Raw genomic sequence first — 26,545 nt, 5'->3', positions numbered from 1 at the left:
ACTACGCACCTTATAATTGGGTAATACGCGCCTACCCGACACTACACGGACGCATGCCCAGGTCGCTTCAAAATAGTGGTCCAAACCACGCTATTCAATCCTTAAAAAATTACATTCCAAGATCGCCAAAGCACGGATACAACTAGTACATACAGCTACAACAAACAAGGATAATGCTACAGGGGGACAGGAAAAATTAAAACGACGATGACTAACTAAAACAATGCACACATGTACAGAATCCCAAACCACCAACCGAAGCTTAAATAATGACATGTGACAACGGGTAGCAATCCAAAGTTTCTTTCTACAAGGCAACGAGATAGTCATACTAGGCTCGCCATCAAAACAAGTCCCAGGGCAATTGCGCTCAGGAAACTTTCAGTAGACGAGTGTGTACAGTACTTTCGAAAACAATAATTAGCAATGCGCGGCGTGGAAAACTTGGAGAGAGTATGGGGGAATTCATAGATACGATGCAAAGAATGCGGGGGATAAGGTCCTGGAATGCTGTCTTGGGGTTGTTCGAGTATAGTGAGTATCTGTTCTGCGGTGGCGTCTCCAGGCGTGTTGGTGATGTGTATCTGTTCTGGAGGGTACGGGCCCAATCCCTTGGTGAAGGAACGAGGGGATATCTAGAATCGAAAATGCAAGTGGTCTACGTCGCTGCTGGAAACGACGAGAGTAGCGAGAGTAAGACTTCGTGTATGGTCCCCGATGTGCCGAGGCGTTGTGGTTACCACTGTGTGACGATGGAGGGTTGCGGTCGTGTGTGGAAGGTAGAGAGGATTCGGAATGTTTCATCTGTCAAGTCAATCTGTCCTCCGAGAAAGCGAAAGAAGGGGGGCATAGGGATAAATGGGAAAAGGGAAACAACGAAGGAAGACAAGCATTGCACAACCAAAAGGTGTACCAAGAGGGAGAGAGGGATGGAAGGGATGGGAAAGTCGAAGAGGGACGAAGGAAGAGCGAAATCGAATGTCCAACGTCGAAAGTCGAAAATCGAAGGCGAAAGGCGAGCGCGAGGATCCTATTGTACACGTTGGAAGGAATTGAAAGAGCAGCTTGGCGGAGTCGAATCCACGGAACGCAGGGCCCTATTTGCGGAGAGAGTCCCCATTCGATCGCTGTGGGGGGGGGGGGAGGGGACAGACAAGACGATGAGCATGACGAACAACCACCCTCTACCTAAACCCCTGCGTGAAATCGAATTCACTGAAAACGTCTAGGCCATTCATGCCATGGCTGGGTCTAAAATTCTCCGAAGTTGCACGACGTCCAAACGAAGCCGTTGTCGGCGGCGCACTTTGCATCGGAGGATAATATCCCGGTAAACCAGAACTACCCGGTGAATCTCCAGTCAACGGTTCCCGACCACTACCGCCACTCTGCTGCTGCGACGAAAAGTTTCCAAAGTCCATATCAAAATCCATCGCGGGTGTTTGCTGCTCCAGAGAGCCAATAGGCTCCCCGAACGTGATGTTGATGGGACCAACGAAAGGGACATCCGAAAGGTGTTGTCCTCCCAGCATCGCGAGGTACCTTGACATTTCAAAGTTGGCATAGTCGTATTGACCCTGCCCTTCGCCCATGTCGAGCCCCATCATCCCAAGATCAACAGAGTTGCTGAAACCGCCTGCCATATTCTGGATCGGACTTCCGCCATGGAAGGAACCTGTGGGGGAAGGGTCCCGAATATAGGAACCAGACGGAGACGATGGCGATATCGAGATGGAGCGCCCATTGTGAAGATGCGGGGAGGCTGGCATTTTGACGGACACAGGCGAACCGGAAGACGAACTACCGCTGTGCGACCCTGAGCGATGGCGATTGATTGGAATAGGCTGAGACCCGGGTGAACCCGTTTGAGCGCTCCACGGCGTCAACAAGTCTTGACTGGCAGTATTACTCGATTGCTGTAAATTGAATGTTGATTGTGACTGATCCCGTGCGTATTGGGTATCGTCCAAAGCGGGATGGACTGAGATCGTGGGGGAGCCTATGACCGGTTGGCTGTCTCCACCATCGCTTCGGGGGAGAGTGGAACCCGTCGTCTGTCGAGACCTCGATTTGCGTACAGTCGAGTGACGGCGGGATGGAGGGTTGGTGATGTAAATCCTATCTCCCTCCGAGTTGGTTCGCAAATGCGCCTTGGTCGGTCCTATGCTGGGCTTCTTCTTGTCCATCGCGGGCTTCAGTTTGTCCTCGAACAAGCTTCGGAGAATCGACCGGATGCTGGAAGCGCATTGCCACGATTTGGACATCTCGCGAAGATGGGAAATACATGTTTCGAGCGAGTCGATTGAATGCTTGAGTTCCTTGTTCGCCACACGAACTCCGGAAGTGGCCTGGATCCCAGATAGAAGGTAAATGGTACCAGCGGCGAACAAAGGTTGAATGATGTTGACAGGGGTATATCTCAACCCATAGAGCTGCTTCCAGATCCCGAGTAGATCCATAATGTTCTCCGCAGCGCGTTTGCACAGCTGTAGAGGCCACGAGTCAATCGATTGCCAACACCATGCTAAAATGAAACACACCTTGACGTGGTCTATTTCTTTGTCAGAGCTGTGGATGACCCTTGGCTTCCTATGGAAGTAAGGTCTATGGAGGAGGATGAAAAACCACCAATAGCTCAGATGCATCATGAGCTTGTGTGGAGTGGCCGTAGTTCGGGATTTCTGGGTAAGGTCTGCTTCTGGTGGAAGTGAGTCTTTCCAAGCGTTCAATTGGAGACTAGAAACTATGAGATTACATAGACCAAAAAGGCATGGAACAACGCACTCAATATCACTGATCATCTCATCAATGACAGTTGCTTGAACACGCGTTCTGGAGATCCCATTGCTGTAAAAACTGATATTAGCAATGCCGTCGACAAAGCTGTAAAATCAGACCTACACCACGTTCATGATACGGCGAGCAATGACGAGAAGCTCGCATGTCGATGCAAACACCTTGGATAGGTAGCCAGGTTGTGGAGGGATGTTAGAGGGAGGGTGGTGGAAAGGGAGCTTATCGAATTCGGTGTCCACGAATGGCACAGGCATATCCTTGAAGTCGCTCTCGGTTGGGGCTCGGACACAGAAGTCCCTTCCCACGTAAAGCGACCAATTAACGTCCTTTAGGATCTGAATTAGATACAAAGTATGGAAAGAGGCGTAGACAAACGTACCTGAGCGAAGATAGTCCAGAAGGTCCAGTAGCGATCGAGGACATCAGTCTCCTCTATTAGGTGCAGCTTGACCCATTCCGAGCAGTCCACGTCCAGGCCCACTGTACACAAAGGATGAGATGCAACCGATACGGGATTCGTCGGGGAGTACTCACGGGCTTGTGATATGCGAGCCGCCATACCTAAAGGCACGCATTTAGATCGCGTTCTTTTTAGCTTTTGGACTAACTCACCAAAATACATGAACCCCAACGTTTGTTCTCCCTGAGATGAGTGAAAGGTGCCCAGCGTGGAGAGGGCACTGACGGTGCAGAGGTTCGGCTGCGAACACTCTGAATCGATGTATTTCTTCGCTTCATCCGCAAAGTACTTCCGCGTCTTCAGGTCGCGGAAGGCGGGTTCGTCGAGGAGGCTTAGGGCGAGGGCGACCAGTGCGTTGTGAAGCATCGGCGAGTAGTGGGCAGTCTTGGGAGGGGGTTGGGATCGGGGAACGCTCAGTGCGCGGTACATATCACGGCAGAAGAGTCCCGGTATGATTCGAAGGCACCATGAGGTTGCGAACTTGAAGGTCAGGTCCAATGCCCTACGACGAAGCAGCTGGTCAAAGGGTGTTTTTTCGGGTAGTTGGATGGAAGGTCACTGACTTGTCATGCTGCATCCGATCCAGTGGAACAACCGATGGAAGATATCTGGCCCAGTCGAAGTTGGGGTTGTAACAGCTCCTGTCGACGCCTTCCACAAGCAGGACATAGGTATCCTTGGGATTCTCCATGATGGCGGGAAATCGTGAAGGAACGTTGTTGAGGACGACTGGCCGGAATCGAAAGACTGATGTTGAGCCGAAGGTCATCAAGGACCCTTCTTCCAGCTGGAAAGGGAAATCCTAAGCGGTGTGGACACCTTTGAGAAACCTATGCCACTCACTGTAAGCTTCTGGATGGGTGCTATGAGTGTTTGTATTGAGCTCCCGTTCGTTCCATCCACCACGGCTTCCAAATCGCCACCGCCAAAGTTGGTAGGGTCGATGTCGTCAAACGACATATCCGGAGTGTCGAATTCTTCTCGAGGTCGCCGTTGAACGTAGGGGACGTCTGAGGGTATACCGCCGTGGGCTACCCTGCATCGTTCGAGCAGCGATTCCAGGTAAGTCGAGTATTCTTTCAATGCATCGTTCCGTTTCTTTAGGGCTTCAAAGAACGCTTCATTGCGGTTTTTCCGTAGGGGTGTGGCATCCTTGGTCCACAAACACTAATGATCGTGGTGGTGGTAAAAAAGAGCGAGTCAGGAAACGCGTTCGTCGCTGTTCACCGGCGTCCGTGCTCACCTGGTCAACGCGATCTGCATTCAAGCACGCTGTGCAGGTTGGTTTCTGGCCATCGCATTTTATCTTTCTGTTGTTGAAAGGGAGGTGTTGGAGCCAGATTTTGAATTTGACGCGAGTGATTGAGCTTACTTTTGTCGACAAGCACTGCAAGCTTGAGGAACGTATGTGCCCCGACCACGAGGGCGGCCTTGGTTGGGGTTGGTTGAAGGACCTGGGGCTGAATCGTTGTTGGGGAGTGAGCTTGGAGTCATCGGGGGACGATGACTGACGACAGAAAGACGGTATTGATTGTTGTGCGGGGATCGCGCAAGCAAATCACTTGCCCAATTACGATGCCTTCTTCTATGACTCGATTGTTGGAATTAGACGATATTACTTAAAAATCGATAATGAGGTCGAGGGAATAAGCCTTTTGCTACGAGTCAAACCGGCCACTTTATATTTTCTATGACATCGGCAAGGCCAATACGTAAAGGGACGAGTTCCGTGCTCTTTCCGAGCAGAAACAAACGAAATGAGCCCGATTCACCCTGCATTTGGTATTCTACAGCACTAGAGGAGGTTTGATGGGCGTTTAACGGATTTAACCGCCCGGCCTCGAGGCAGTCGCGAGGCAACTATCCCAGCGGCAGCTCGAAAAGTCGAATGCGGGGTAAAACAAGAAATGCTGTAGAATCAAACCGGTGATGAACCGTCAACCTAGGAACTCGCTGAAAGTGGATCTTCAGATCACCCCTTACAGCACCTGCTTCTGACCTTCTGACCCTGCATCAAAAAACATATTCAGCACGAGTATGATACTTATCTTCGGCCGAGGAACAGCCAGTGATGCATTGCGCAATGTGGACCATTGGCAGGCTTCCAGCAGAGTCACCAGTCGGGAAAGAAGGGCTGGGCAGCCAACATCGGTGGAACCGTTTGTAGCCCTCCATTGAAACCCGACGGTCGAAGGACGGAACCAAGTCGACACAGGCCCAATCTGAGAACAGTGAAGTCATTCCACTCTCCAAACTTGGAACGAATACGGATAACCGGTGACCTGTTCGCGAAGCTGTCAATTGAATATGCGGAACATCACGGCTCCCTTCGACCTTCCGTCGTGGGCGAAATAGCGTGACGAAAAGGAAGAAGGCATCTGGCTGGTGGGGTACTGATTAAGTATTACGACGAATTATAGTGCGGATATAGACATATTCAAACGACCTAATGACCACCAAGGTTTAATAGACATTCCAGAATAGCAAAACTTGCGACTCACTCTAGGCGCCAAACTGGCAATTTTCGACCATCCCTTCAGCCGGAGGTCAGCGCTGACCATACCACCAATACGTGTTCCCAACATCTCCCTCTTGTTGTTCAGAAGAACAGCAGCATTGTCGTCGAAGCGAACAAACGTTCCGTCTGGTCTTTGAACCTGTTTCCGTGTCCGGACGATGACAGCGCGTCGAACGTCACCTCTGCGAACCTTGACGGCGTTCACCGAGGCTTGGGCAGCAGCAGAGATGGGTCGAGCGCGTTTCACGACGCAAACAATCTCGTCGCCGACAGAGCCGTGACCGTTGGTCACTTTGTTCTTCAGAACGTTAATGCACTCGACGAGGAGGGCACCCGAATTGTCGATGACCTGGAAGCCAGTCAAGTCGAAGTTCAGTCCGAGGAAAGATTTCACGTACGTTGAGTGTGCTTTTGAGGCCAATCATTGGTCCAAACTATCGTCAGCGTCGGCCACGGTAATGAGAACGGAGGAAAATGTGAGCTGGACGTCGCGGTGGGCATCGTGGACGGGATCAAAAATGGGCTTCTCGGTGGGGAAGTAAGTTCCCACGCCATGCCCATCAAGGTGGAACAGTGACCAGACTTCGTTGGCCTTCCTAAACGTCACACTGGCTCTCTACTCGTTATCGTCACCATCGCCCATACTTATCGTCACCAATCTCGACTAGAATGCCGTTGTCGCGTCGTGGAAGTGGAACTTTTACCTTGCCCAGCGGGCAGACTCTCGCCCAGCACACAAGGACCCAGGATGAGGAAGCCTTGCCCCATGCCACTAAGAGGTGAGATACGTAGTCCATTGCACAACGACTGGCTGATCTGACGATAAGTGTGTATATCTTAGGACAATGGCCGACCATCTGCGAAGATTCGAGACGCTGTAAACATCTCGTAATGACTCTGGGGATCGCTGCACCCGGCTAATGAGACGTTAGGTTTACTTTGACCCCCCAGCGAATGCGGATAATCGTAGAAGCATTCAAGGATGCTCTGGAGACTGGATTAGAGAAACATGATCAGGAATTGGTGAGTCCGATGTTCCATGAGTGGCCACCACCCAGGCGCCAAACACGGCGGCAGCTGTGATCGCTTGGGACAGTGCCCCTATCTTGTAGGGATGCAGGCGACATTTCCTCGGATCGCGCCCTCATATCAACGTTTTTGGGCAATCGCTCACCATTTCGCACCCTAGCCTATGATCCCCACGTATGTGTTCGGCTGGCCGTCTGGAAACGAGAGGGGAGAGTTTGTGGCTATCGACCTTGGTTGGTAATTACCATTGTGCGTCAAATATTCAATGAACATTGAACCATCATTTCCAGGCGGCACCAATCTCCGCGTTTGTCTTCTCAATCTCCAGGGAGATGGCAAATTCGAAATCACGCAATCCAAATATCGACTTTCCGAAGAACAGAAACAAGACGACGGCCAGAAGCTCTTCGATTTCTGTGCTGAATCCCTGCAAACCTTCATCGAGGGTAACTCGGGCGAGGATGGGATTTTGCAACTCGCACCGGGACAGAAGCTCCCCCTCGGATTTACGGTGCGTTCCGATTGACTTTGATTGCTTCGTCTACTGACCGAGTATAGTTCTCGTACCCATGCAAGTAAGGACTATCGGCTTTATCCCCCGACAAGACAGTGTAACATGACGATCTAGGCAGGAGAAGATCGACCATGGTGTACTAATGCGGTGGACGAAAGGCTTCGTGGCTCCCAACACCGAAGGCCACGATGTTGCAGAGATGTTCCGAAAGTCTCTGGAGAAATATGTTTGTATTGAATCGTCTTATCTATTCCTTCCGCTAATAATAATCCGCGACAGAATCTCCCAGTTGAACTCAAAGCGCTCATCAACGACACCACCGGTACCCTCATCGCCTCCCGCTACGTCAACCCGTCCACAAAGATCGCATGCATCTTTGGAACGGGCTGTAACGCTGCGTACATGGAACGTGTGAAGGACATTGGCAAGATCAAGTACCTTGGAATCGACGACGATGTTGAAATGGTAATCAACTGTGAATGGGTGCGTACTGCCTCGTACATGCTGACCCTGAGCGCCACCATTCTAACGAGCCTGCTATCCATTCTACAGGGAGCCTTCGATTCACACAATCATGAACACCTGCCCCGAACCAAGTACGACATAAGTATAGACGAATCGTCCAGCAAACCAGGCCAGCAGACGTTTGAGGTAAGTCCGCCTCATGATGTTGGTGCACGTTCCACAGGAACGACTTGGCTTAATTCCCTTCATTCCGACTTGCTTAGAAACTTATTTCCGGTCGTTATCTTGGCGAAATAGTCCGCCTTATCATTTGTGAGCTGATAGATGAAGGCGTGTTGTTCCTTGGACAAAACACATACAAGCTTGAAGTCCCTTGGGCGTTTGACACTGCCTTGCTTTCCCTTATGGAAAGGTCTGTGCTCACAGCTGTCCAATTGTGGAAGCGCCGGTGTCTGATCCCCCGCATTCAGTGACCCAACCGACGAACTGCTGATGATCATTGGTATTTTCTCCCATTTCTTCGCGCTTGAGACGACGCTCGCGGAGCGCCAGTTCCTGAGGGCGATTGCACGTTTGGTCGGACGACGGGCCGCACGTTTGAGCGCCTGCGGAATTGCCGCAATCGTGAGCAAGATGGGGTACCTAGACGAAGGCTGTTCTGTTGGCGCAGATGGTTCGTTATACAACGTAAGGGCTCCCTATCTGTATCAAACGATTCGAACTCGGAAACTGATATGGCGCTCTGTCAATGTCAGAAATATCCTGGGTTCGCCGAGCGAATTCACGAGGGCCTTGTCGATATCTTTGGCGAGAGAGGAAGGTATGTGGTGTCCCGGCTGGCTATGCTCCGCACGCCTACTACGTATCGCTAACCACCTGTTCGATAGGAACATTGTCACTCACCATGCAGAGGACGGAAGCGGAGTGGGAAGCGCTATCATCGCCGGTATGTCCCTTCTTATTTTGGACATCTCACCGTTACTGATAACGCTCGTGCATAGCCATGACCAAGCAAAGAAAGGATGCGGGAATATACCCCGATCTCTAATTTCAGGCCTCATGTTCTTTGTACACTACAGATTGTTGAATTTACGGACATTTCGATGCGCAGCAAGCCGCATGTGACTTGCGGTCGGGTACCTTAGCGTTTACTTATCTCCACCGGCACTCGTGACCAGAGGTTACACGACTTGTTTTGCCCAAAAGCATGGCTCCTACCTAGTCATAAGGAAGTCAGTCGTCGGTGGCTGATCGACCGCAGTGACTCCACGTGCGCGCAAGTCGGCAGAGTAGTGGGCGTTTAATTGCCACGCTCACCATTCACAGCCCTACCTTATCGAACCTATTCCGTCTATTACCGTCTCGATTCCTCGCACATTAAAAGAACGTTTGCTCGCCCTTTTCGGCCGCCTCTTCTCACTGCCTTTGCCCTCCCTTGTTCTTTCGTTCAACTCCCCCGACATGTCCGAACTCGATCAAATGAATAAGCGCCCGTTAACTTTGAAGGCGCGAAAAGTCCGGGAACTTCACCACGGCGCCTTCTGCGCGCTTCAGAGCATTACAACTCGGGTCATATGCCAATATCGCACAGCCTGAATAACCTCCTCGGGACTTTGGGTCATTCTAGTTGTAGAATGGCAGCGGCAGATGTAATTGAGGGTACGTCCGAGCCTCCGAGCGCTAACGCCGTGCATGACGCAATGATAGAGTACAGAAGTGACGGTACTGTATGTCTATCTTGATACCGGAGCATGGATGTATGTAGATCGATAGCTTCCTCGTTGGGACGGTTGGGTTCGTATGCTCTGAACAGAAGGCGTAGAACTCGGAATCCTCGCTGAAGAGTGAAGGGAAGTTAAGTCTCCGAGTCTTCTGACAAGGTGAGATCCGGTCTGGAATACATTTTGCTTCTTTCAAGCGGTTCAGTTGACGGCTTTGGCGAGAGCCCAGTCGGACGGTCTTCCGTGGGTTTCTTCTCCTCTTCTGTGGTCCTTCAGGGTAACGGGTGATTTCTCCTGACGTCAGATTTTGTGTCAGAGCTTCGGATCGTCACTTGCGCGAGAACCATAGTGTATATTTAGATAGCCGGTAATGTTGGAGACCGATACGCAGATGATACTGTCGGCCAATACTGCTACAATTCGAGGCTAGCATGTAGTACTAGTAGAAGATACTGTTCTATTTCTAAACCAATAGGCGCGAGAGCTTGTAAGCTAACGTTGCTCCTTACCCTGCGACTCCTGTCGGTATCGCTCCAGAGCAGCCAGCCGCCGTTCCTGATACGATAGAACGAGGGCGTTGATCATTCCCCACTCCTCTTCAGCCGTTCCACCCACACTCTGTAAATGGGGGAAGAGGTGGTCGATGAACACGGCGATGGCGATCTTGTCATGAAAGCTGAGGTTCAGTGAAGGGTCGTCCGTCACAATGAACAAGTGTTGTAGACCGTGGTCGCTAAATCCGGGAGGAATGGTGGGAGGTTGTTGGAAGCAAGCAGTTTGCAATTGGAGTTCCAAATGCCTTAGAGTCTTGGAGCCTTCGAGGGCGATGAAGGAGAGGGTGTCCCATGTGGGCAGAAACGCCTCGTCTTCATCCTTCCGGAGAGGCTTCGGGATGTGGAATCGAAACTTGATCAAAGACGCGTCCGGGTAATGTTGGAGGCACCTTGTCACAGCCAGCCGGATGTCTGACGTCGAGAAAATGGGAATACCCGTGATGTCCACCTCCTGCAAGCCTGAACGTATGCTTGAAGGTAGCTTGGTAAGTAGGTCGAATTCGGGGCTGTCAGGGAGTGAAGAATAAGTGCAATTTCGGGTTCTCGCCACGAGGGGCTGGAATGAGGAAACAGTGAGGTGCTGAAGGGCTTTGTTGCGGGATAAAACAATCGCTAGCTGTTTTTTCAGGGGACCCCCATTGCCAATATCTGTCACGCAAGCCCTGAAGCGAACGAGCGTTGTCGGCGAGAGTTGGGAAACGAGACAACAAATGCTCCAGGCTTTGCCAGTCAGGCTGATGCTAGTAAGCCGTAAATGCCCACCCGATGGATACTTGTAATTGGGACATGTCGGAGGATCTGATTGAGGTCGATGAACGGCGATGGTCAAATCGCGCAGTTCAGTCAGATTTTTGAGTTTCCGGGGCAATTCGTTGTAGGTGCAAGGTGTTGTCGGGGTTAAGCTCAAGCTATGTAGCTTCTTTAGTCGGGAGATGGAAATCAGCGATGAATCCGTGAGTGGACCTCTGTATCGCAATTTCTTCAATTGGCTGGTCAACGAGGCTACACTGGAAACGAAGGGATCAATTCCGGAGTCCCCTTCGCCTTCTGTCTCCCAGTCTTTGGGTACAGCCGTCGTATTCATGATGGAGCGAAGTTGCATATCCAGCGATTGAAAAGCGGGGTGTATTGTCATGGGTAATATCTTCAAGGCACTTTGGGCGCCATGGAGCAGCGTGAAGGACTTTAGCGAGGGAAAGAAGGGTCGCTTTAAGCTCTCGATGAGAAGGAAAGAGAGCCATGACTGGGAGATCTCCTCGAAAACGCAGGGAGAAGTGAAGGTAAACTGCTTCACCTTCTCCGTGTATAGGTAGAATCCACTGCTCCATTCGTCGTCCGTTATGCCACCGAATGACTTTGATTGTCAGCTTATTCTGGATGATCAGATTCATGGTTTAGAAACTCACATATCCCGTGGCCTCTGCCTTGAACGATGGAAGTAAGGAGAAGACTGGAAGTAAACAATGCATGTGTTCCCATATCATGTCGGTTGCAGCCTTGAAGAACGGCGTAACCAGAACCAAGGGGAGGAGATGGCGCTTCCACTGGCTGGGACCACTAATAGCACTGATGTGGCTCGTTTCGAACGACTCACATAGCATTTTGAGAATAAGGTAAACGAGGTCTTCATTCTGGAGGACTTCTAAACAGGCATCGACTGCAGTTTCAGCGCTTTCAGATGACCCTGGGTTCCCGGGTTCGAGGACAATGTCGGTTTCCGAACTGCTGGATGGGCCTGACTGGAATCAGCTTTAGCTTTAATAGAATGTGTGCCTACGTACTCGTTTCGTTCATACTTTTGTTAAGTGGGACCTCAGAGAACCTAGGCTCAGGTATGTTTTGATGTTTCTATGTTTGATGTGGAGGGCGCAGACAAATATCTGCGACGCGCTTGGCAGGCGCGTTTATCGAAAGAGTCGCAAAGTTTTACGTTTCCTTTCCATACTCTTGTTCGCAACCTTCTGTTACTTACGAAGGCCCTGAAAATGGACGTTGACCAGCAAATGGGTATATGTCTACCTTCTTCTCTGCCCTTTGTGTAACATCTGACTCGCGAAAACCTTAGCAGTGGAACCACCCGAGAGCCAATTGATTAGCGTTCGCCCCCCTCCCTCAACGCAGGTCGCGGTAAACCAGGATTTACTGTACATGATCATAGACTTTATGATTATTCAACCGCCACCCTCCCCATTGAAATCCTGGAAGCGACAGCTCTATTCACTTCTGCTCGTGAACCGCTGTTTTTTCCACTCGGCGAGGGAATTCCTCTGGAGGGATATGCACTCTTTGCTACCCTTCTTCGCATTTCTGCCCTCGTTTAAAGTGGAAGACACGGGAATAGTATGTTTCTGAACGAACGATCTTCAAAAGTGCTACGGCTCATCCCTTTTCAGACGTTAGACGGGATTCGTGCTTCCGAATGGGACCGGTTTCAGACTTACGCCAGCTATGTCCGACGGTTTGAATTCGATTGTGCAAGCCCGTTGGAAGAACTCTCAGATCACTGGCACTCGTTCCTTCTTGCAAAATCTGCAAGATCCCCGCTCTTTCCACACGTGCGGTCTGTGATTTGCCTGCCTCCAGCACGCGGGGGGATCCGCCTTCTACCTCTAGCAATGGGACCGCGACTTCGGACGCTATTTGTTTCCGCCTGTACCCGGCCGGATAATGATTTTATAATTCCTCCAGGCTGGGATACACAAGACGAACCAGGTGTACAGGGGGATGCAGACCATTGTTCGGCGATTGCTTCCCAAGTGGGTGAGCTGTCGGAACATTTGACTGAATTCGACTTTGCGGGCCCCGTCACGACTGGCTTCTTTGCTTCGATCGCAGATCTACGGAAACTCACGACACTGCGTCTGACCCCAAGCACTGTCAACAGATTCCAAGACCTTCAACCTCTCAATGAGCTATCGGTGCTCGAAACCCTTGAACTTAACATCCTCCAAGATTGGCAAAGGCCTCCAGGGCTCTCCATGTCCGAATACTGCGAGCGGTCGAGAACATTGCCGAATCTGCGCGTTCTCCAGATGGTCACGACTTCTGCCAATGTAACGGGTGTCAATACGACCATTGCGCCGGGTGGACTTCGACAATTTTCGAGCTTTGTGACCGATCTCGACATTGTCCATTATCACAATTACGCCCCATTTATCGAGCAAAACCAGCAACTCTCAGGTTTTGCTATCGGCACGGTGAACGTCGTCACCGACTACGAACCAGAAGGGGAGTTCTGGAATGAATCCCGTCAAGAAGAACTGTTGTCGGCACTGCTGAAACGAATTCGGGACGGCACCCTGGTTGAGATTCAGTTGGTGGATCTACCAGTATTCAGCAAGGTTATGATTCGATCCTTCATTACCCGATGCCTTGCAAGACAGGGTTCTTCTAGATTAATCATCCTCCACTTCACTATACCCCACGAGTTCCTCGAATAAGAAGACACCGATGAACTCGCCACGCTGGAAGACCTCGTCTATCTCGCTTGTGAAGGATGTACGACCCTCAAACGCCTGGAACTCTCCTTCAAGCCAGGTTGCTTTGACACCGATCCAGTTATGCCCCTCCAGCGTTCGCAACACCAACTCGAAAGTCTTACTATTCATACCCAAACCGACGCCGAATTTCCCGTACCCCGTCTCATCGCTATTGCCATGTTTCTTGACGCGCTCTTCCCCTCCCTCAAGCAGGTATCGGGGAGCAGTCAGTCATGGAACCAGATCGATGTGCTGGTGAAATCTTACCAACATGTTCGAAAGGCGGCGTTAGCCTCCAGTACCCCACTCCCACTCTAGTCGCCCTACCATTGACTTACATCGACCCGGGATTGATACATTGGATTGTCGACACTTACGTGCGCTTCGGATCTCGACAGTTACTTGGTCCCGAAGTTGTTGGCTACTTTTCAAAGCAGCAAAGTCCATTTTTTCCTCGTCTTCATACCATTTGTTACCTACCACCAGCGCGTGGCGGGACTCGGCCGTTACCTCTTGCAATGGGACCCCGACTCCAAACATAGTTCATCACTGTTCGCAATTCACCTGACCGACACTTCAATATTCCGCTGGACTGGGCTGCAGACAGTGACGAGGGAGATATGCAAGGTTACGCAGACTTCTGTTCGGCGATTCCTCCCAAATCGTCGCGTCGCCCTCTCGGGAGATTTGACCAAACTACCTACGCAGGTCCCGTCACCTGTGGTTTCCTCCGCTCAGTCGGCGAACTTGGAAAACTCACTAAACTGACCCTCATTCCGACGTCAGTTAACAATTTTGAAGCCCTCGGCCCTATCAACAAGCTTCATGCTCTCGTATCACTGCACCTTGAAATCCACCACGACTGGGAAAGATCCTCGGCCAGCCTCCCCAAGTCAGAGTAGCGCAATAGACCTAGAACGATACTATCCACGCTCGCCACTGTCCACTTGGTCACCTCTTCCGCCAACGTTTCGAGCGTCAGTGCAGCGATTTCGCCTGGCGGACTTAGGCATCCGCAGATTGAATCTTTTAGTGCTTGCACAGGGAGGGAGGTTGAAGAACACCATACACACGATTTTTGGGATGACTTGCGTCAAGAGGAGCTGGTGTCCATGCTGTCCGAGCGGCATGGGACGAGGTTGACGCGCTTGTCAAATCATATCAGCAGGTCAGGATGGCAGCGTTGGCGGATGGCCCACTCCCAACCTAGCCATCCAGTTTTCCATCATCCTTATTTTTCTCCGACCGAACCTGACACTCACTAGTCAAAAATAACGTATACGATCGGGCAATATCGTATTGCGACATTATCCTACGTTACAACATCTGCCTAATTCTTGATTTCGTTCTTGTGAAACAGTCCTGATCGCATCGAATAACGTGTAGTGCAATGAATAGTGTCGGGAAGGAGTTAATGAAATGTTCACGGCCAACCATGTTGTTGAAGATGTACGTATGTAGGGTCGTTCAAAAAGGTCGGTGGGGGATGCCAACATTTGCAGACGACGGTAGCGGACGAACCTGGGATTTCGGGCATCCATGATTCGCGGTATTTACAGAAGAATTCGCCGCGGGGAGGTAGTTGACTAGGATCTTCGAAGGAGCCGTAGGTGATGTAGGTTTTATCTCCAGCGTTTTCCTGTAAGATGGCCTATGGGTTAGCGGTGACCAAAGGCTGACTCGAGGGAAGGGAACGAACGCCATATTCCAAAATTCCTCCTCCGCAGGTTCCACAGAATTCGCGATGTAGCTTCGTCCCTGACCCGTTATCCGAGACGTGCTTCTTGGTTTCACCTTTCGTCAATTTGAAAGAGCTTTTAGGGACCCTGGTGGTGATTCCGAATGCCGATCCTGTCCATTTCTTTATCCTGATGTGAGCTCGACCGAAAGATTCGGAAGAACGCAGACATACCTTGCAGTTCTGGCAATAGCAAATCGACGTTCGGGCTTCGTTCTCTGGGTCACCAAGCTCTACTACATACTCCACTTCGTGACAGTAGCACGATCCAGGGAACTTGTTTGGGTAGGGCCGTTCTTCGACTGGAGAGCGGCTAGTGGGAGTCGAAGGAGAATGATAGACGTCGCTCCTGCGTGAGTTGCCTGACATAGCCTATGAAGGTCTTGAGCTATTGAGAAGTATGCGGAGAACGAGGTCGAGGAAGAAGAGGCACTGTTTTATGTGTTTTAAGACACCATGTGGTTGGGAGATGACATCAGCTTTGGACATTGGGGGTACGAATTTGGCAGGTGGATCTACCGAAAAGGTAAACGTGATCGAGCAGGGCATTGGGCGACAAGTGCCGGGCCTTTGCCAAACTTGTATTGAATTAAGCGTCCCTCACAGATAAGAAACTGTTATGATAGTAACGGTAGACGCCCTTTTGAAAGCTGAACAATGTGCCTGTTATTTTCGAGGAGTGCAGGCCAACTCCACTATGATGTGATGACCCGGTTCTATGAACGAGTGGAACCATTCTCCATCCAATAATGAACGAGGATACTTTTATGAAATATCTCCTTTCCATTGCGTCAATCTTGTCTCAAGCCAACAGAGAACCTCCTCGTCTGAACAGCCCGTGATTGAAAATGAAGCAGGCACCTTTGAGGACCGAACGCGCGAGCAGAGAGCACCTGCCTTCTTGGGAATGAGTTCCCACACAACAACACGTCTCCGTCGTCGTTCAGCGCGATCTCCGGGGTTGACAACGTTCTTCACGATCCACAATGGCTTATGTCCAAGTAGAAGCGGACGATGTAAGTGGACAGAATCTATCCCAGTATAGCCGCTAATAAATAGCTCAGTCAAGGCTAGAGGAAGGGCCCGAGGGCTTACAATTCAAATGTACGTCATGCAAACCGTTTGGAATGTCGATAGCGAGCTGAAGGTCGACCTCGATGAACAGCATTCCTGGGCGCAGATGCCACAGCGGAGAACCCTCAAAGAAGCGCCGGTGTAGGCAACGCCAACCGAGATTACCTCGCCGATTCCCAGAACCGACCAAAAGGCGGCGGCGGATTCTGGACGGTGGAATACTACCAGCCATACTTCGACATCGACACCAAAACCGTCCTACAGCGATGCTATATGACCATGAACCCGCTACAGGCGCGGACGTTTATCCCAACCTTCCTGACTCCAGCCGATCTGTATGGCCCTTTCTGGACACTAACGACCCTAATCCTGGCGTTGTTCCTATCTTCAAGTCTGGCTGCGTCGATTTCAGCATACCTATCCAGCGATGATAAATATGACTACGACTTCAAGCTTCTTAGCATTGCTGTATCGCTGGTATACGCGTACGGCCTTGCTTTGCCAGTCTTGCTGTGGTTAGCGCTTCGATATCTCGGAGTCGGGGAATGGAGTGTCGTTGAAGCGATCTCTGTGTGGGGATATGGCCAGTTTGTATGGATTCCAGTCAGCGTACGTCCCTTTCATACCACCTTCGCTGTCCGTTACTTACAATCCTCCAGATTCTCTGCGTTATCCCTGTCCCAATTGTGCGATGGGCTCTAGTGGGCATCGCATTTGGCCTCTCGGGCTACTTCTTGGCCGCCAACATCTACCCTATCCTCGCCTCGGTAAGCGCGCGCCAACGGTTCATCTTTCCCGTATCGCTGACTCGGATAACGTATAGGCGGAAGCCAAAGCAACCCGACTCCTCATCCTCTTACTCGCCGCCATCCACCTCGGCATCGCCATCACTTTCAAAGTTCTCTTCTTTGGGTACTACGTGGTCGACAAGATTGGAGCTGATATTCCAATACCTGGGGCTGATCTTCCCATTGGAGGCGGTAACTCGACCAAGGCGTAGGTACCCGGCGCAAGCGGGAACTTTCTCCTTGTAGCATTGACATACCTCTACATGTAACTGCCATAAATTATTATTTTCGGTATGCTCAAACACGTCAGTTTCCGGGTCAATGATCCACATTGTCTTTCCCGAGGTTCTCTTTGTAGTCGGTGAGGTCCTCTCTATCTCGCAGGGGCCATTTCTGACACAGTATTGTCAAGATTTTTATGTTCAGTCGTATGAACATCGCAAAAGGGCCATTTTAGAGCTCGTCTGATTTCATGTGTCATTCACCGCCGGCGCTGCCTCTTTGTGAACGCCGAAGGCTTTCAAACCACGCACCGCCCAAGTAGAACGAACACGGGGAGGAGCATGTCCGGATTCCAAATCAAGCTTGGAGGCATTGGTAAGAATGCGTTGCTTTATGCAATACGCGCGCTCAAGACCCGTACTGATGCAGACGAAATAGATTCTTGCATTCCCAATTAGGAAAGATGGTAAGGACTCAGCAGGCAGGGGAGCTTCGCAACCCCCCGCTGTTTTCGCCCTTCTGCTCTGGGAGCATCCTAAGCATCCTGCAAACGAACTCCGCATCTTAGAATGTGTCCTGGATTAGAAGGGACAGTTTCATTTGCACCATTCGCGGACGAAAGGACGAAGTCCTCGATGGGCGCTATACTGATCAAGTCGGTGACACATTCTTCATGGTCTCTGATCTGCTTCATTGGTAAGGTTGGTAAAAGAATCCGCGTTGTCACGCTTACACTCCTAGAATCTCCGCCTTCCAATTCACTATAAAATTGGGGGGATTATCCACCGGATGCCCTATATCGATCCCCTGCCCGCCTACTACTTTCCCCCCTGCCTCCGTCTTGGACATTGATTTGCCAGACTACTTGCTATGCCAGATTTAGAGACACTTGTCGTTGACAGTGCCGGAACCCAGTTCGCCTACCTCGATTCTGGAGCACCGGAAGACTCCAGCGACTACGTCACTATCTTCGCAATCCATGGCATTATCTTCAGCGCTCGTCAGTTTTCCCTTTGAACTTCACCGCACACCGTCTCTTACCGTCATTTCTGTAGCTATTTTCCAAAAGGTTCTCGACCTAGCACCCAAGTCAGGCCTAAGGATCGTAGCCATAAACCGACGAGACTATCCCGGTTCCTCTCCTTTGTCAACCGAACAGCTCAACTGCGCGACGGGCTCAGACGAAGAGAAAGCAGGCTACCTTCGTGACCGGGGACTAGAGTACCTGTACTTCTTGGACCGGTTTATTCAGCTGAAGGGTTTACCTCTTATTTCCGAGGATGGGAAGCAGGGTGGCGTAGCCCTTCTGGGGTGGTCCCTCGGAACATCCTTCTCAACCGCTGCAATCGCCAGTGCGCCTTCCTTGGAAGACGAAGTAAAGGACAGGCTGGCCAAGTATGTCCGGGCGTCGATTCTTCAAGGTGAGAGGCACTCCTACCACTGGCTATTCTCCTCAGACTAACGACCGCGACAGACCCGCCTTCCGTTGCCCTGGGCCTGCCAATCCCACCTGGCTCTTGGGGCCCTTCGTTGGACGCATCCATCCCGCCTAAAGATATCATTCCATTCACCATGCAATGGCTTACCGGATACTTCGACCACGGCGATGTCTCTCCACGGGATCCCTCCGCTCTCTCGCACGTGGTTCCCTCCACCCAATTCGTACCAACCATCTACTCTATGCATTCTCAGATCTCTGGCATCGCATTCCCGGCACCCGTGGCTGGCTCAGACGGCCTTCTCATGGCCAACCTCGGCTCTCAGCTCCATGCCAACTACGCTAAAGCATGCTTCAGCTCCCAAATTCGCCAGTTGTTCCCCCACATGAAGGTATATCTTATTACAGGCGACATGACTGGCGCTTTCGGCGTTGTCGCGTGCTGGCAAATTCAAGATGACGATGCCGAGCGTGGAGGCGGGAAGGTTGAGTTTGAGGTGATGCCGCGGACGAATCACTTTGTGAGTAAAAATTCGTTTTCACCGTTGGGATCCTGCGTAACCGAAGCTTGTTTTATCCGATTTGAATAGGTACAGTGGGATCATCCTGAAAGGACGATTGAAGCGTATCTTCAAGCTGTAGCTTAGTGGCCTCGAGCTTCCCCCGTGGTCCTTCTGGTATATTGATTGAAGCTATGTGCTAATAGATAATAGGACCTATTGTACTAATGAAAGAGACCTTTTGATTAACTCGCCTTTAATGACCTCCAAGATGCAAGCATGACATGAAGACCCTAAATCCTTCCTGCTTTCCCTGGTTCTTCCCCCTTCTCGATCTTCTCCACGACGCCCTCCGATGTGAGAGACTCCTTCTCGACTTCTGTGGCCTTTGCCTCTTCTGACTCGTCCTGAGACGTGTCCCTCGGTAACCTATCCTCGTAATCCTCTGCAATTCGACCGATTTCCTTCTTCAAGGCCCTCCTCTCGCTCACAAGCTCTTCCCACTTGGCGATATCCAGTCCTTTGGACCTGTACAAGGCGTCTCTTCGCCTCGATATGGATTGTGCAAGGACAGAAGAGTACGAAACTTCTCGACCCTGGTAGAGGAACCTGAATAAAGCTGTTAACTCCCCGAAAGGCACAACCGACGAGAACGGGGAGACGCACCAAAGGTAACCTAGGATGACAGTCGACAGTCCTGAAAGATATGTAATGGGTTCCATAATGTCCCAGCCGTAATCCCAAAACGTCAACCTGGCTACAGCTGCCCAATACACTACGAGTGCACCGAATCCAGTTAGAGCCATCCTCCGTGCTCCTCGATGTGCCTCTCGATCGCATTCCTTCTTCAGGAGCTCCATTTCATGAAGACGCTGCTCGATTGCTTTGAGTCTCCGACGAAGGTATCGCGTGCGATCTGTGAACGTTGGGACTTCGACAGTTATGACTGTTTCTACTACGCCCTTATCCTCTGACTGCTTCGTCGTCGAATCCTTGTTGACGGGTATACGGCGGCTGGTCTCTTGCTCGAGTAGTGTGTTTCTCAGACTGTCACTTGGGTTGTATGATATACATATCGTGAACTCTGCCGAACGGGCTGCGTCGCGAATGAAGTCACCAACATCTGTGGAATCTGACCATTGAAAAGCCTGACCGCCGGCTGACGTGCTTCGAAAAGAGACGACTGGAGCCGCTGGAGCGAGGGACATGGTGATGAGACGACCGACATGCGAGAGAGGCTGTGAAGGATGAAGGAGGATGACTGTGGGTGGGACGGATGACTTGGCGGGCTCGATCTGTCCGGGTGTCTCTGGCTTGGTGTGCTGGTTTTTTGGATGTGAGAGATCACCGAGTGGAAGGATGAGTTTGAAGAGATGGGAAGAGGTCGGTAGAATCTTTCCTGAATGATATACGGCTTGTCAGTGAGACTTGAAAGCTCAGAGTGATCCTTTGCGTACCTCTCCCGTTACCGACTCCGTCAAACTCATCTTGGGAAAGGTCGTCCGGATTGTCGCCGTTTATGCTGCCCAGGCCGGCATGTCGCCAAGGCGTATGTGCAGGAGCTTCGGCGAGGAATCGAGAGTGGCCAACCGCGAGATTGGAATCACCAAGAACCTTGTGTGAGGAACAGGTTCGAGAGCAGTGGAGTTGTCTGGAGCTGCTGCTTCGACTCCGGTTGTTGACCCATGAGGCTACTGAAGACCAGTTACGGTGGTGGTGTGGGCTCGAGTTACACAGTGCCTTGAGGAAATTCCTGGACAACATATGCCCAGAGTTGAACGTTGAACGTGAGATGGACTTTGAAGTTGTTAAAGAGCACGCCAGGCCCCCAGTGTCGTCATAGATCTTGAAAAGCTCTTACCCCGCTCTACGTCATATGCTCCCGCCCCTCCGATCGACTCGGAGTCGTCATCCCGACGTCCGTGAGAGACGCGAGCAGAGCGCGCCAAACGCGTCGGTCGACGAGAGAACAGCTCTGCTGCTCGATTGCTGTGATGTCCGGTTCTTAGTCGCCGCCGGTCCCGCGAGAGCGAATAGAGAGCCCAATACAAATCTCGGGTCTACATACCACTTTGTCCATGATCATTCATCTGTGCAAATTAGTGTGCTCGCTCCGTGCTCCGTGTCACCGATGTGTGGGTTGATGCGAACAGATTGAAGACATCTAACGGTGGCAACGTGGCCGCTCCAGCTCGTCGCTGAGTTTCAACTGGCCCTCGCGAAGATAAGAGACGACACACCAGGGCTCAGCGTTTTCTCTTGGAAAGATAGCTGTGGTGGCTCTAGGCCATAGGCTGGACAAAAGTCTGAAGAGCCAATGTTCAGCGGGAGGCTACTACTTACTAGGCGCCAGTCCAATTGGGATTAACACACCGGTGCAATTTGATTCCACGGAAGTTTCTGTCAACGAGGTGTCAAAATAATATGTTACATATACTCCCAACGTTGCCACAGGCACTGCTGACCGGAATACGAATTCGGTTCCTTGCAACGATATGATCTTCATCAGGCATAGCCCGCAAGCGAAGATAAATTGATAGTACTCACACTTTCATAAAACTTGGTGAATGGAACCAGTGGTGACAAGCTGATCATACGAAGGAATACAACAGTCAGCGAAACGATATGACTCGATGGTGCACATTCCTTCTAGTCGTTTGCGCAGTGCCCTGCTCCCTGTCCGAGCCAGAGCTTGTAATCCTTTTACTCCGCTCGGTGGCGTCCTGAGCCATCAGTTGAAGATCCAATCGCACAGTGATTTAGAATCGTTAGAGCGAGCGGCGGCGATGCACTGTACGGAATTCCTTACGACAGAGCTAACCTCATGTCGGTCCAAATAGGCAGGACAGTGCTCGATTCATGGAAGTGAGATTGTGAAAGTCAGAATAACGTCGCTGTACCAAGGCTGGTAGGAATGGATAAAAGGGAACGAAAATCCAAAGCCCACGCACCTCGACTCCGCTTCAGCGGTTTGAAATTCCAAAGCCTTGTCAGGTACGCTCCGAGTGGTATTGCGACGGGGAACTGCGTAAGGAACACCAGCGGCAGACAGCGGTCCGACTTCTGCACCCAACGCAACCTTGGAGTTTAGTCCCCGCCGTATGAATCTGCATTGAGGAAGTTCGGATTAATATGCGACGGTTACACACCAAGTGGTTAAAGTACAACAAATCTCACCATGCCCATGGCTCGAACTAGTCCATTCCTCAGACGCGAATAACCTATTTTTCAAGAACCATATTCTCCCAGGTTTTCTGAGTGCAGACTGGGTGAGTGAAGAATGAGCGAGAACAAATCCAGGGTGCTGCTCGGACGCGAAGGAGCGCCCTCCACGTGCAAAGGCTGAACCACACTGAGGCCCGACTGGGTGGCATTCATCCGGTAATCCAGGAATGACTCCCGTTGCGATCGTACAGAAACAGGTTCACAGTGGCTGCAGACTTCCTGCCGTCGACGGAATCGATATTGCGGACAAGCGAGTACCTCATTCCACAGGAACACTTACCCCGCATGATTACAGCGCGCCCAAATATGAAGGGAAGCAACATGCGACTCCTAGACTGAATACCAATTGAATACGCCTCCAGACGGCTGACTCTAATGTTCATCGGCGGAGGAGGAAGTAGAGGACTCTGTGGCCGCCACCGTGCGCCTCCATGTTCAAAGTACAACAACCTCTGCTATGCGTGTCGCTTCAAATGGCATGTTGAAAGGTTATAGTCGCGTCGGCAACTTAAAAGAACTCCAACACTTTGACAGTTCAACCGAGGGAATTCAAAAAAATAATTGAGAGAGGCAGATAGAGTCCTCCGCTCACTTTCCCGGAAGAGAATAAGGTCGTCCTCGAGTCACCGCTACGGTCTGTCAGAACGTATAATCCAACGGCCTCCGAATGAAAGTGGGAGGTTACTTCACAGCGACCATCAGAAAAAAACCGAACCTCGATTCATATCGGCGTTCACGTGTTGAAAAGAACTTTTGAAAGAGGGCCTTGGAAGAATCGAAAACACGCCTCGTGTATGTGAAAGTGTGAGTTAGCGAGCTCTCAAGGCAAAGAGAAGGGTATCTTTTCCTTACACCAAAGGGACTTCCTAGCATTTGCGATGAGGAAGTCTCAATCACCCTTCCAAAAGCAGTAATCAACACCGCTCAAAGGCAAAGTCGTTTCGGACTCATGCCCGTACGGGACGGAGCGACTCTTTTGCGTCATAGACCACTATCAAGGCTCAGAATCTTCTCTATAGTCCACCACCGGACCTCGCTATGGAACTACCAAACCCATTTTTCCACCTCAACCTTCTGGAATCCGGCCTGCCATTGACCGCCGCCAATCCTCCGCTCAAGTAAAAAAATTCGCGATAAAACAAAGGAAAATAGCGGGTTCTCACTCACGAGGTCAGCAGGTCAGATATACACGTTGCTATAGTACAAATCCTCGATAAGACACTCTTGTACTTATCTAGTTTTCCTTGGTTTGAGTTTACCGGCGGCGAGGTTCACATTTGCGGAATCGCGTTTATGTTCTCCAAATTAGGACCGTGCAACTTTGCGCTCGGAAAGGAAATATCCAGGTTCGAACCCTTGCGCAAGCGGAAAATATTCGAGTCTTCAAAATCATGTACGGTAGTGCGCTGCAGAGTCGGGTGTTGGGTTTTCATGAAGGTGGACATGCCACATGGTGGCATAGCCCAAGTGATGTCCAGAATACGGGGAACCTGCGTAAATCATCCCCCAAGAGCGCTAGACGGAACCAAATCGCCACATCTCGATCAGGGCACCAGCAGATTCCGTTCGAGGGAGACAGGTCAGATTCCAATTTAGTTTCTTCGAACCAACCACAACCAACCATCATCTTCTTGTCACACATCATTGTCTTGTCATGAACCCAAATTGACACCAGTCCAGGGTTCTCCGCGCCGAATTATGATTTATCTATTGGGAAGCTCAAGGCGCGGTTGAACAAGGGTTGTATGCGGATTGTTGGCGGACATCATCAGCTTGAGAAGAGCTACAGAGCCTTTTGATACAAGAGATTTGTTAACCAACCTGTGGGTCCACTAAAGAAGGAATGTTGTAGGTTCAGAAAGGTATACGGGGGAGAAGGACTGGCTGTTCGGGACAAGTGGTATGTTTGATGGGAGGCGACGCGAGATAAACAACTCCAAGGGGTGAGTGGGCCACACGGGTCCGGCACCATTCCCATGGGCCAAAAGTCCGAGAGATCGATCTACGAAAAGGAACCTTTACCTTGAATTGGGTATCATTGTGTCCCGTACGTACCGCATCTGTATTAGTGGAGCCTGCTCTTTTGCTAGGGCGACAAGCTCTCTTGTTGCGTAAACCCCCAAATCCAATGCACGTTCAAAAAATATAAGTAGGCGTACCCGAACGCCTCGTGTTTTGATTTCTGCTTCTGGACTGCGTTCGCGATACCCTTTCCCTTCCCTTTCGAAATCTTGTGTGTGTTGTCGTTGTGTGCGCGCTGGTCGATCGACACCCCCGTTCCCTCCTTGCCCCTACTGCTCCGTTCATTATGCCTGCCGACAGATCAGCACTATCACCGTCAGGGGCCTCGAGGCAGGAAAGTGGTCCAATCGGCGACAGTGAGATTTTCCAACATCATAATTCACCATAGTTGAGCTTTTGTTGACCGCGACGAGATATTTAGGTGAATCTTCAGCAGGATCATCGTCCTCCCTTCCATCCATGTCGTCCGGTGGAATCGCATTCGCGCCCAACGTAACCCCAACCACGTTCAACGACCCTCCCCCGCCCATTGCCAATGACGATGACGGCCCGGAATCCATGCTCTTCCCCGCACATGACGAGGACGCGCTGCAACCGCGCAAGACCAGCAGGAAGAAGCCAGACAACTACATCCCCCGCCCTCCCAATGCCTTCATTCTCTTCCGATCCGCGTTCATCCGGAGCCAACACGTCTCTACTGGTGTCGAAACCAACCATAGCACGCTCTCCAAAATAATTGGCATGACTTGGCAAAACCTCCCCAACGAGGAACGCCAGGTATGGCATCGAAAGGCGAAGCTTGCTGAGGAACAACATCGGTTGAAGTTCCCGCAGTACGCGTTCAAGCCGCTTCATTCCAAGAAGAAGGGTGGGAAGCGGAAGGTGAGGGAGGTGGGGCCTAAGGATCAGACGCGGTGCGCGAAGATAGCCGAGCTGCTGGTACAGGGCAAGAAGGGGAAGGAACTCGACGAAGCCGTGAAGGAGTTTGATAAACACCACGTCCCGACTATTGTCACGCGCTTCGAGGCCCCTATTACTGAGCAGTCGTTCCGGCGGTCGTCGTCGGAACCAGCTTCTGTCAAGGAGGAAGAGGGCGCGCCTGCTGGTCTTTCCACCAAGCCGAGAGCTGCTTCCAGTTCGCAGGTGTCCTGCCGCTCAGCGTCAAGTGCCCCCAGCTGTCCCTCACCGCTCTCGACGGAGATCCTGTCCTTGCCAGTTCCATTGCAAACCCAGGGCGTGTCGGAGCAGGACACGTATCTGGGAGTCCCCTCTTTCGACCAGTACGGGTTCGAGCCTACACCAAGCGAACACACCTTCGTAAGTTAATCCCCTTGTTCATCCTGAAACGAAAACTAACGCTCCATACCTTAGGATTTCAATTCATTCACTTTCAATTCCAACATTCATTCATCCGACACTCTTTACCAATTCGACTCGCAACCGCAACCACTGACCATCCATCCCCTGGATAACACGTTCGTTCAGCCGTCGTCATCAACACCATCAAACCAATTGATTCCCCCTCACCTGTCAATTGACACTTCGCTCAGCGTGGACATGAAGAGTTGGTCGCGGTGTAATAGCCCGGCGTCACCTTCGACTAACACAAACAGTATGCCCACGACACCCGCCTACGCCGGGACGCCTCCCCCACCAAGTGGGAGGTATAGGGTGCGGAATACTTCCACTCCCGAATATACGTACCAGCATAAGTCGTCGTACAACACCGCGACGCGCTACCATCCGTACCAGGGCCTCGCATCGACGTACGACAGCGCGCAAGTCCCGATCATGGAGCCGCACTGCGATTATACGCGCACTCAGCTCCCACCACACGGGTCTGAAGTGCAACACGTGGACCTTGACTATTCGTCATTCATGGCTTCAATGAATCCCTACTCATTATAATCACTCACCCTGATTGAGGAGTTGTTTCTAATCTTCCTCTCTGCTCTGTTCTTGCCGAGTCGTTTCTGCAGCTTGGCGTCTTCTTTCCTCATTG

The 26,545-nt window shown here is 51.2% G+C and overlaps 12 protein-coding genes across 12 annotated transcripts; 6 read left to right on the top strand and 6 right to left on the bottom strand.

The window, feature by feature from the left end:
• Positions 1–97: 97 nt before the first annotated feature.
• Positions 98–1,229, top strand: CC1G_15586 (hypothetical protein; the record flags this gene model as incomplete). The annotated part of the gene is made up of 1 exon (XM_002910997.1): positions 98–1,229. Exon 1 carries the CDS (start codon positions 486–488, stop codon positions 1,227–1,229), a length of 744 nt encoding a protein of 247 aa, XP_002911043.1. The 5' UTR covers positions 98–485.
• Positions 1,230–1,800: 571 nt separating this feature from the next.
• On the bottom strand, positions 1,801–4,750 carry CC1G_11988 (hypothetical protein; the record flags this gene model as incomplete). The annotated part of the gene is made up of 12 exons (XM_001837892.2): positions 1,801–1,806; positions 2,079–2,486; positions 2,541–2,589; positions 2,785–2,847; positions 2,902–3,122; positions 3,176–3,276; positions 3,331–3,357; positions 3,409–3,758; positions 3,820–4,058; positions 4,100–4,423; positions 4,500–4,566; positions 4,629–4,750. The coding sequence occupies 12 exons, from the start codon at positions 4,748–4,750 to the stop codon at positions 1,801–1,803; spliced, it is 1,977 nt and encodes a 658-aa protein (XP_001837944.2).
• An 873-nt stretch (positions 4,751–5,623) lies between these two features.
• On the bottom strand, positions 5,624–6,223 carry CC1G_11987 (mitochondrial 54S ribosomal protein YmL38/YmL34). The gene is made up of 3 exons (XM_001837891.2): positions 6,173–6,223; positions 5,758–6,123; positions 5,624–5,702 (listed from the first exon to the last, which is right to left on the bottom strand). Exons 1-3 carry the CDS (start codon positions 6,197–6,199, stop codon positions 5,694–5,696), a joined length of 402 nt encoding a protein of 133 aa, XP_001837943.1. The 5' UTR covers positions 6,200–6,223; the 3' UTR covers positions 5,624–5,693.
• Positions 6,224–6,393: 170 nt separating this feature from the next.
• Positions 6,394–8,891, top strand: CC1G_11986 (hexokinase). The gene is made up of 14 exons (XM_001837890.2): positions 6,394–6,553; positions 6,616–6,651; positions 6,707–6,797; positions 6,964–7,036; positions 7,094–7,314; positions 7,362–7,378; positions 7,432–7,543; positions 7,597–7,800; positions 7,870–7,968; positions 8,046–8,194; positions 8,253–8,469; positions 8,538–8,602; positions 8,670–8,728; positions 8,784–8,891. The coding sequence occupies exons 1-14, from the start codon at positions 6,444–6,446 to the stop codon at positions 8,828–8,830; spliced, it is 1,500 nt and encodes a 499-aa protein (XP_001837942.2). The 5' UTR covers positions 6,394–6,443; the 3' UTR covers positions 8,831–8,891.
• Positions 8,892–9,995: 1,104 nt separating this feature from the next.
• On the bottom strand, positions 9,996–11,851 carry CC1G_11985 (hypothetical protein; the record flags this gene model as incomplete). The annotated part of the gene is made up of 3 exons (XM_001837889.1): positions 9,996–11,411; positions 11,464–11,792; positions 11,839–11,851. The coding sequence occupies 3 exons, from the start codon at positions 11,849–11,851 to the stop codon at positions 9,996–9,998; spliced, it is 1,758 nt and encodes a 585-aa protein (XP_001837941.1).
• Positions 11,852–12,672: 821 nt separating this feature from the next.
• Positions 12,673–14,438, top strand: CC1G_11984 (hypothetical protein; the record flags this gene model as incomplete). The annotated part of the gene is made up of 4 exons (XM_001837888.2): positions 12,673–13,441; positions 13,499–13,762; positions 13,819–13,913; positions 14,079–14,438. The coding sequence occupies 4 exons, from the start codon at positions 12,673–12,675 to the stop codon at positions 14,436–14,438; spliced, it is 1,488 nt and encodes a 495-aa protein (XP_001837940.2).
• A 428-nt stretch (positions 14,439–14,866) lies between these two features.
• Positions 14,867–15,643, bottom strand: CC1G_15585 (DUF636 domain-containing protein; the record flags this gene model as incomplete). Its single annotated transcript, XM_002910996.1, has 4 exons — positions 14,867–14,898; positions 15,058–15,175; positions 15,236–15,397; positions 15,449–15,643. The coding sequence occupies 4 exons, from the start codon at positions 15,641–15,643 to the stop codon at positions 14,867–14,869; spliced, it is 507 nt and encodes a 168-aa protein (XP_002911042.1).
• Positions 15,644–16,260: 617 nt separating this feature from the next.
• Positions 16,261–17,348, top strand: CC1G_11983 (Yip1 domain family protein; the record flags this gene model as incomplete). The annotated part of the gene is made up of 5 exons (XM_001837887.1): positions 16,261–16,290; positions 16,339–16,378; positions 16,440–16,957; positions 17,008–17,115; positions 17,172–17,348. The coding sequence occupies 5 exons, from the start codon at positions 16,261–16,263 to the stop codon at positions 17,346–17,348; spliced, it is 873 nt and encodes a 290-aa protein (XP_001837939.1).
• An 846-nt stretch (positions 17,349–18,194) lies between these two features.
• Positions 18,195–19,438, top strand: CC1G_11982 (hypothetical protein; the record flags this gene model as incomplete). The annotated part of the gene is made up of 4 exons (XM_001837886.2): positions 18,195–18,358; positions 18,414–18,779; positions 18,833–19,293; positions 19,364–19,438. The coding sequence occupies exons 1-4, from the start codon at positions 18,229–18,231 to the stop codon at positions 19,436–19,438; spliced, it is 1,032 nt and encodes a 343-aa protein (XP_001837938.2). The 5' UTR covers positions 18,195–18,228.
• A 151-nt stretch (positions 19,439–19,589) lies between these two features.
• CC1G_11981 (hypothetical protein) lies at positions 19,590–21,060 on the bottom strand (the record flags this gene model as incomplete). Its single annotated transcript, XM_001837885.2, has 3 exons — positions 19,590–19,905; positions 19,963–20,695; positions 20,754–21,060. The coding sequence occupies 3 exons, from the start codon at positions 21,058–21,060 to the stop codon at positions 19,590–19,592; spliced, it is 1,356 nt and encodes a 451-aa protein (XP_001837937.2).
• A 518-nt stretch (positions 21,061–21,578) lies between these two features.
• Positions 21,579–22,808, bottom strand: CC1G_15584 (hypothetical protein; the record flags this gene model as incomplete). Its single annotated transcript, XM_002910995.1, has 6 exons — positions 21,579–21,590; positions 21,670–21,696; positions 21,844–21,883; positions 22,118–22,147; positions 22,248–22,359; positions 22,802–22,808. 6 exons carry the CDS (start codon positions 22,806–22,808, stop codon positions 21,579–21,581), a joined length of 228 nt encoding a protein of 75 aa, XP_002911041.1.
• A 2,194-nt stretch (positions 22,809–25,002) lies between these two features.
• On the top strand, positions 25,003–26,451 carry CC1G_11980 (hypothetical protein; the record flags this gene model as incomplete). The annotated part of the gene is made up of 2 exons (XM_001837884.2): positions 25,003–25,860; positions 25,915–26,451. The coding sequence occupies 2 exons, from the start codon at positions 25,003–25,005 to the stop codon at positions 26,449–26,451; spliced, it is 1,395 nt and encodes a 464-aa protein (XP_001837936.2).
• Positions 26,452–26,545: the final 94 nt, after the last annotated feature.

This window comes from Coprinopsis cinerea (genome assembly GCF_000182895.1).
Source record: "Coprinopsis cinerea okayama7#130 chromosome 6 map unlocalized cont3.6, whole genome shotgun sequence".
NCBI classification, from domain to species: Eukaryota; Fungi; Basidiomycota; class Agaricomycetes; order Agaricales; family Psathyrellaceae; genus Coprinopsis; species Coprinopsis cinerea.
This window is presented reverse-complemented; position numbering and strand designations above follow the sequence as displayed.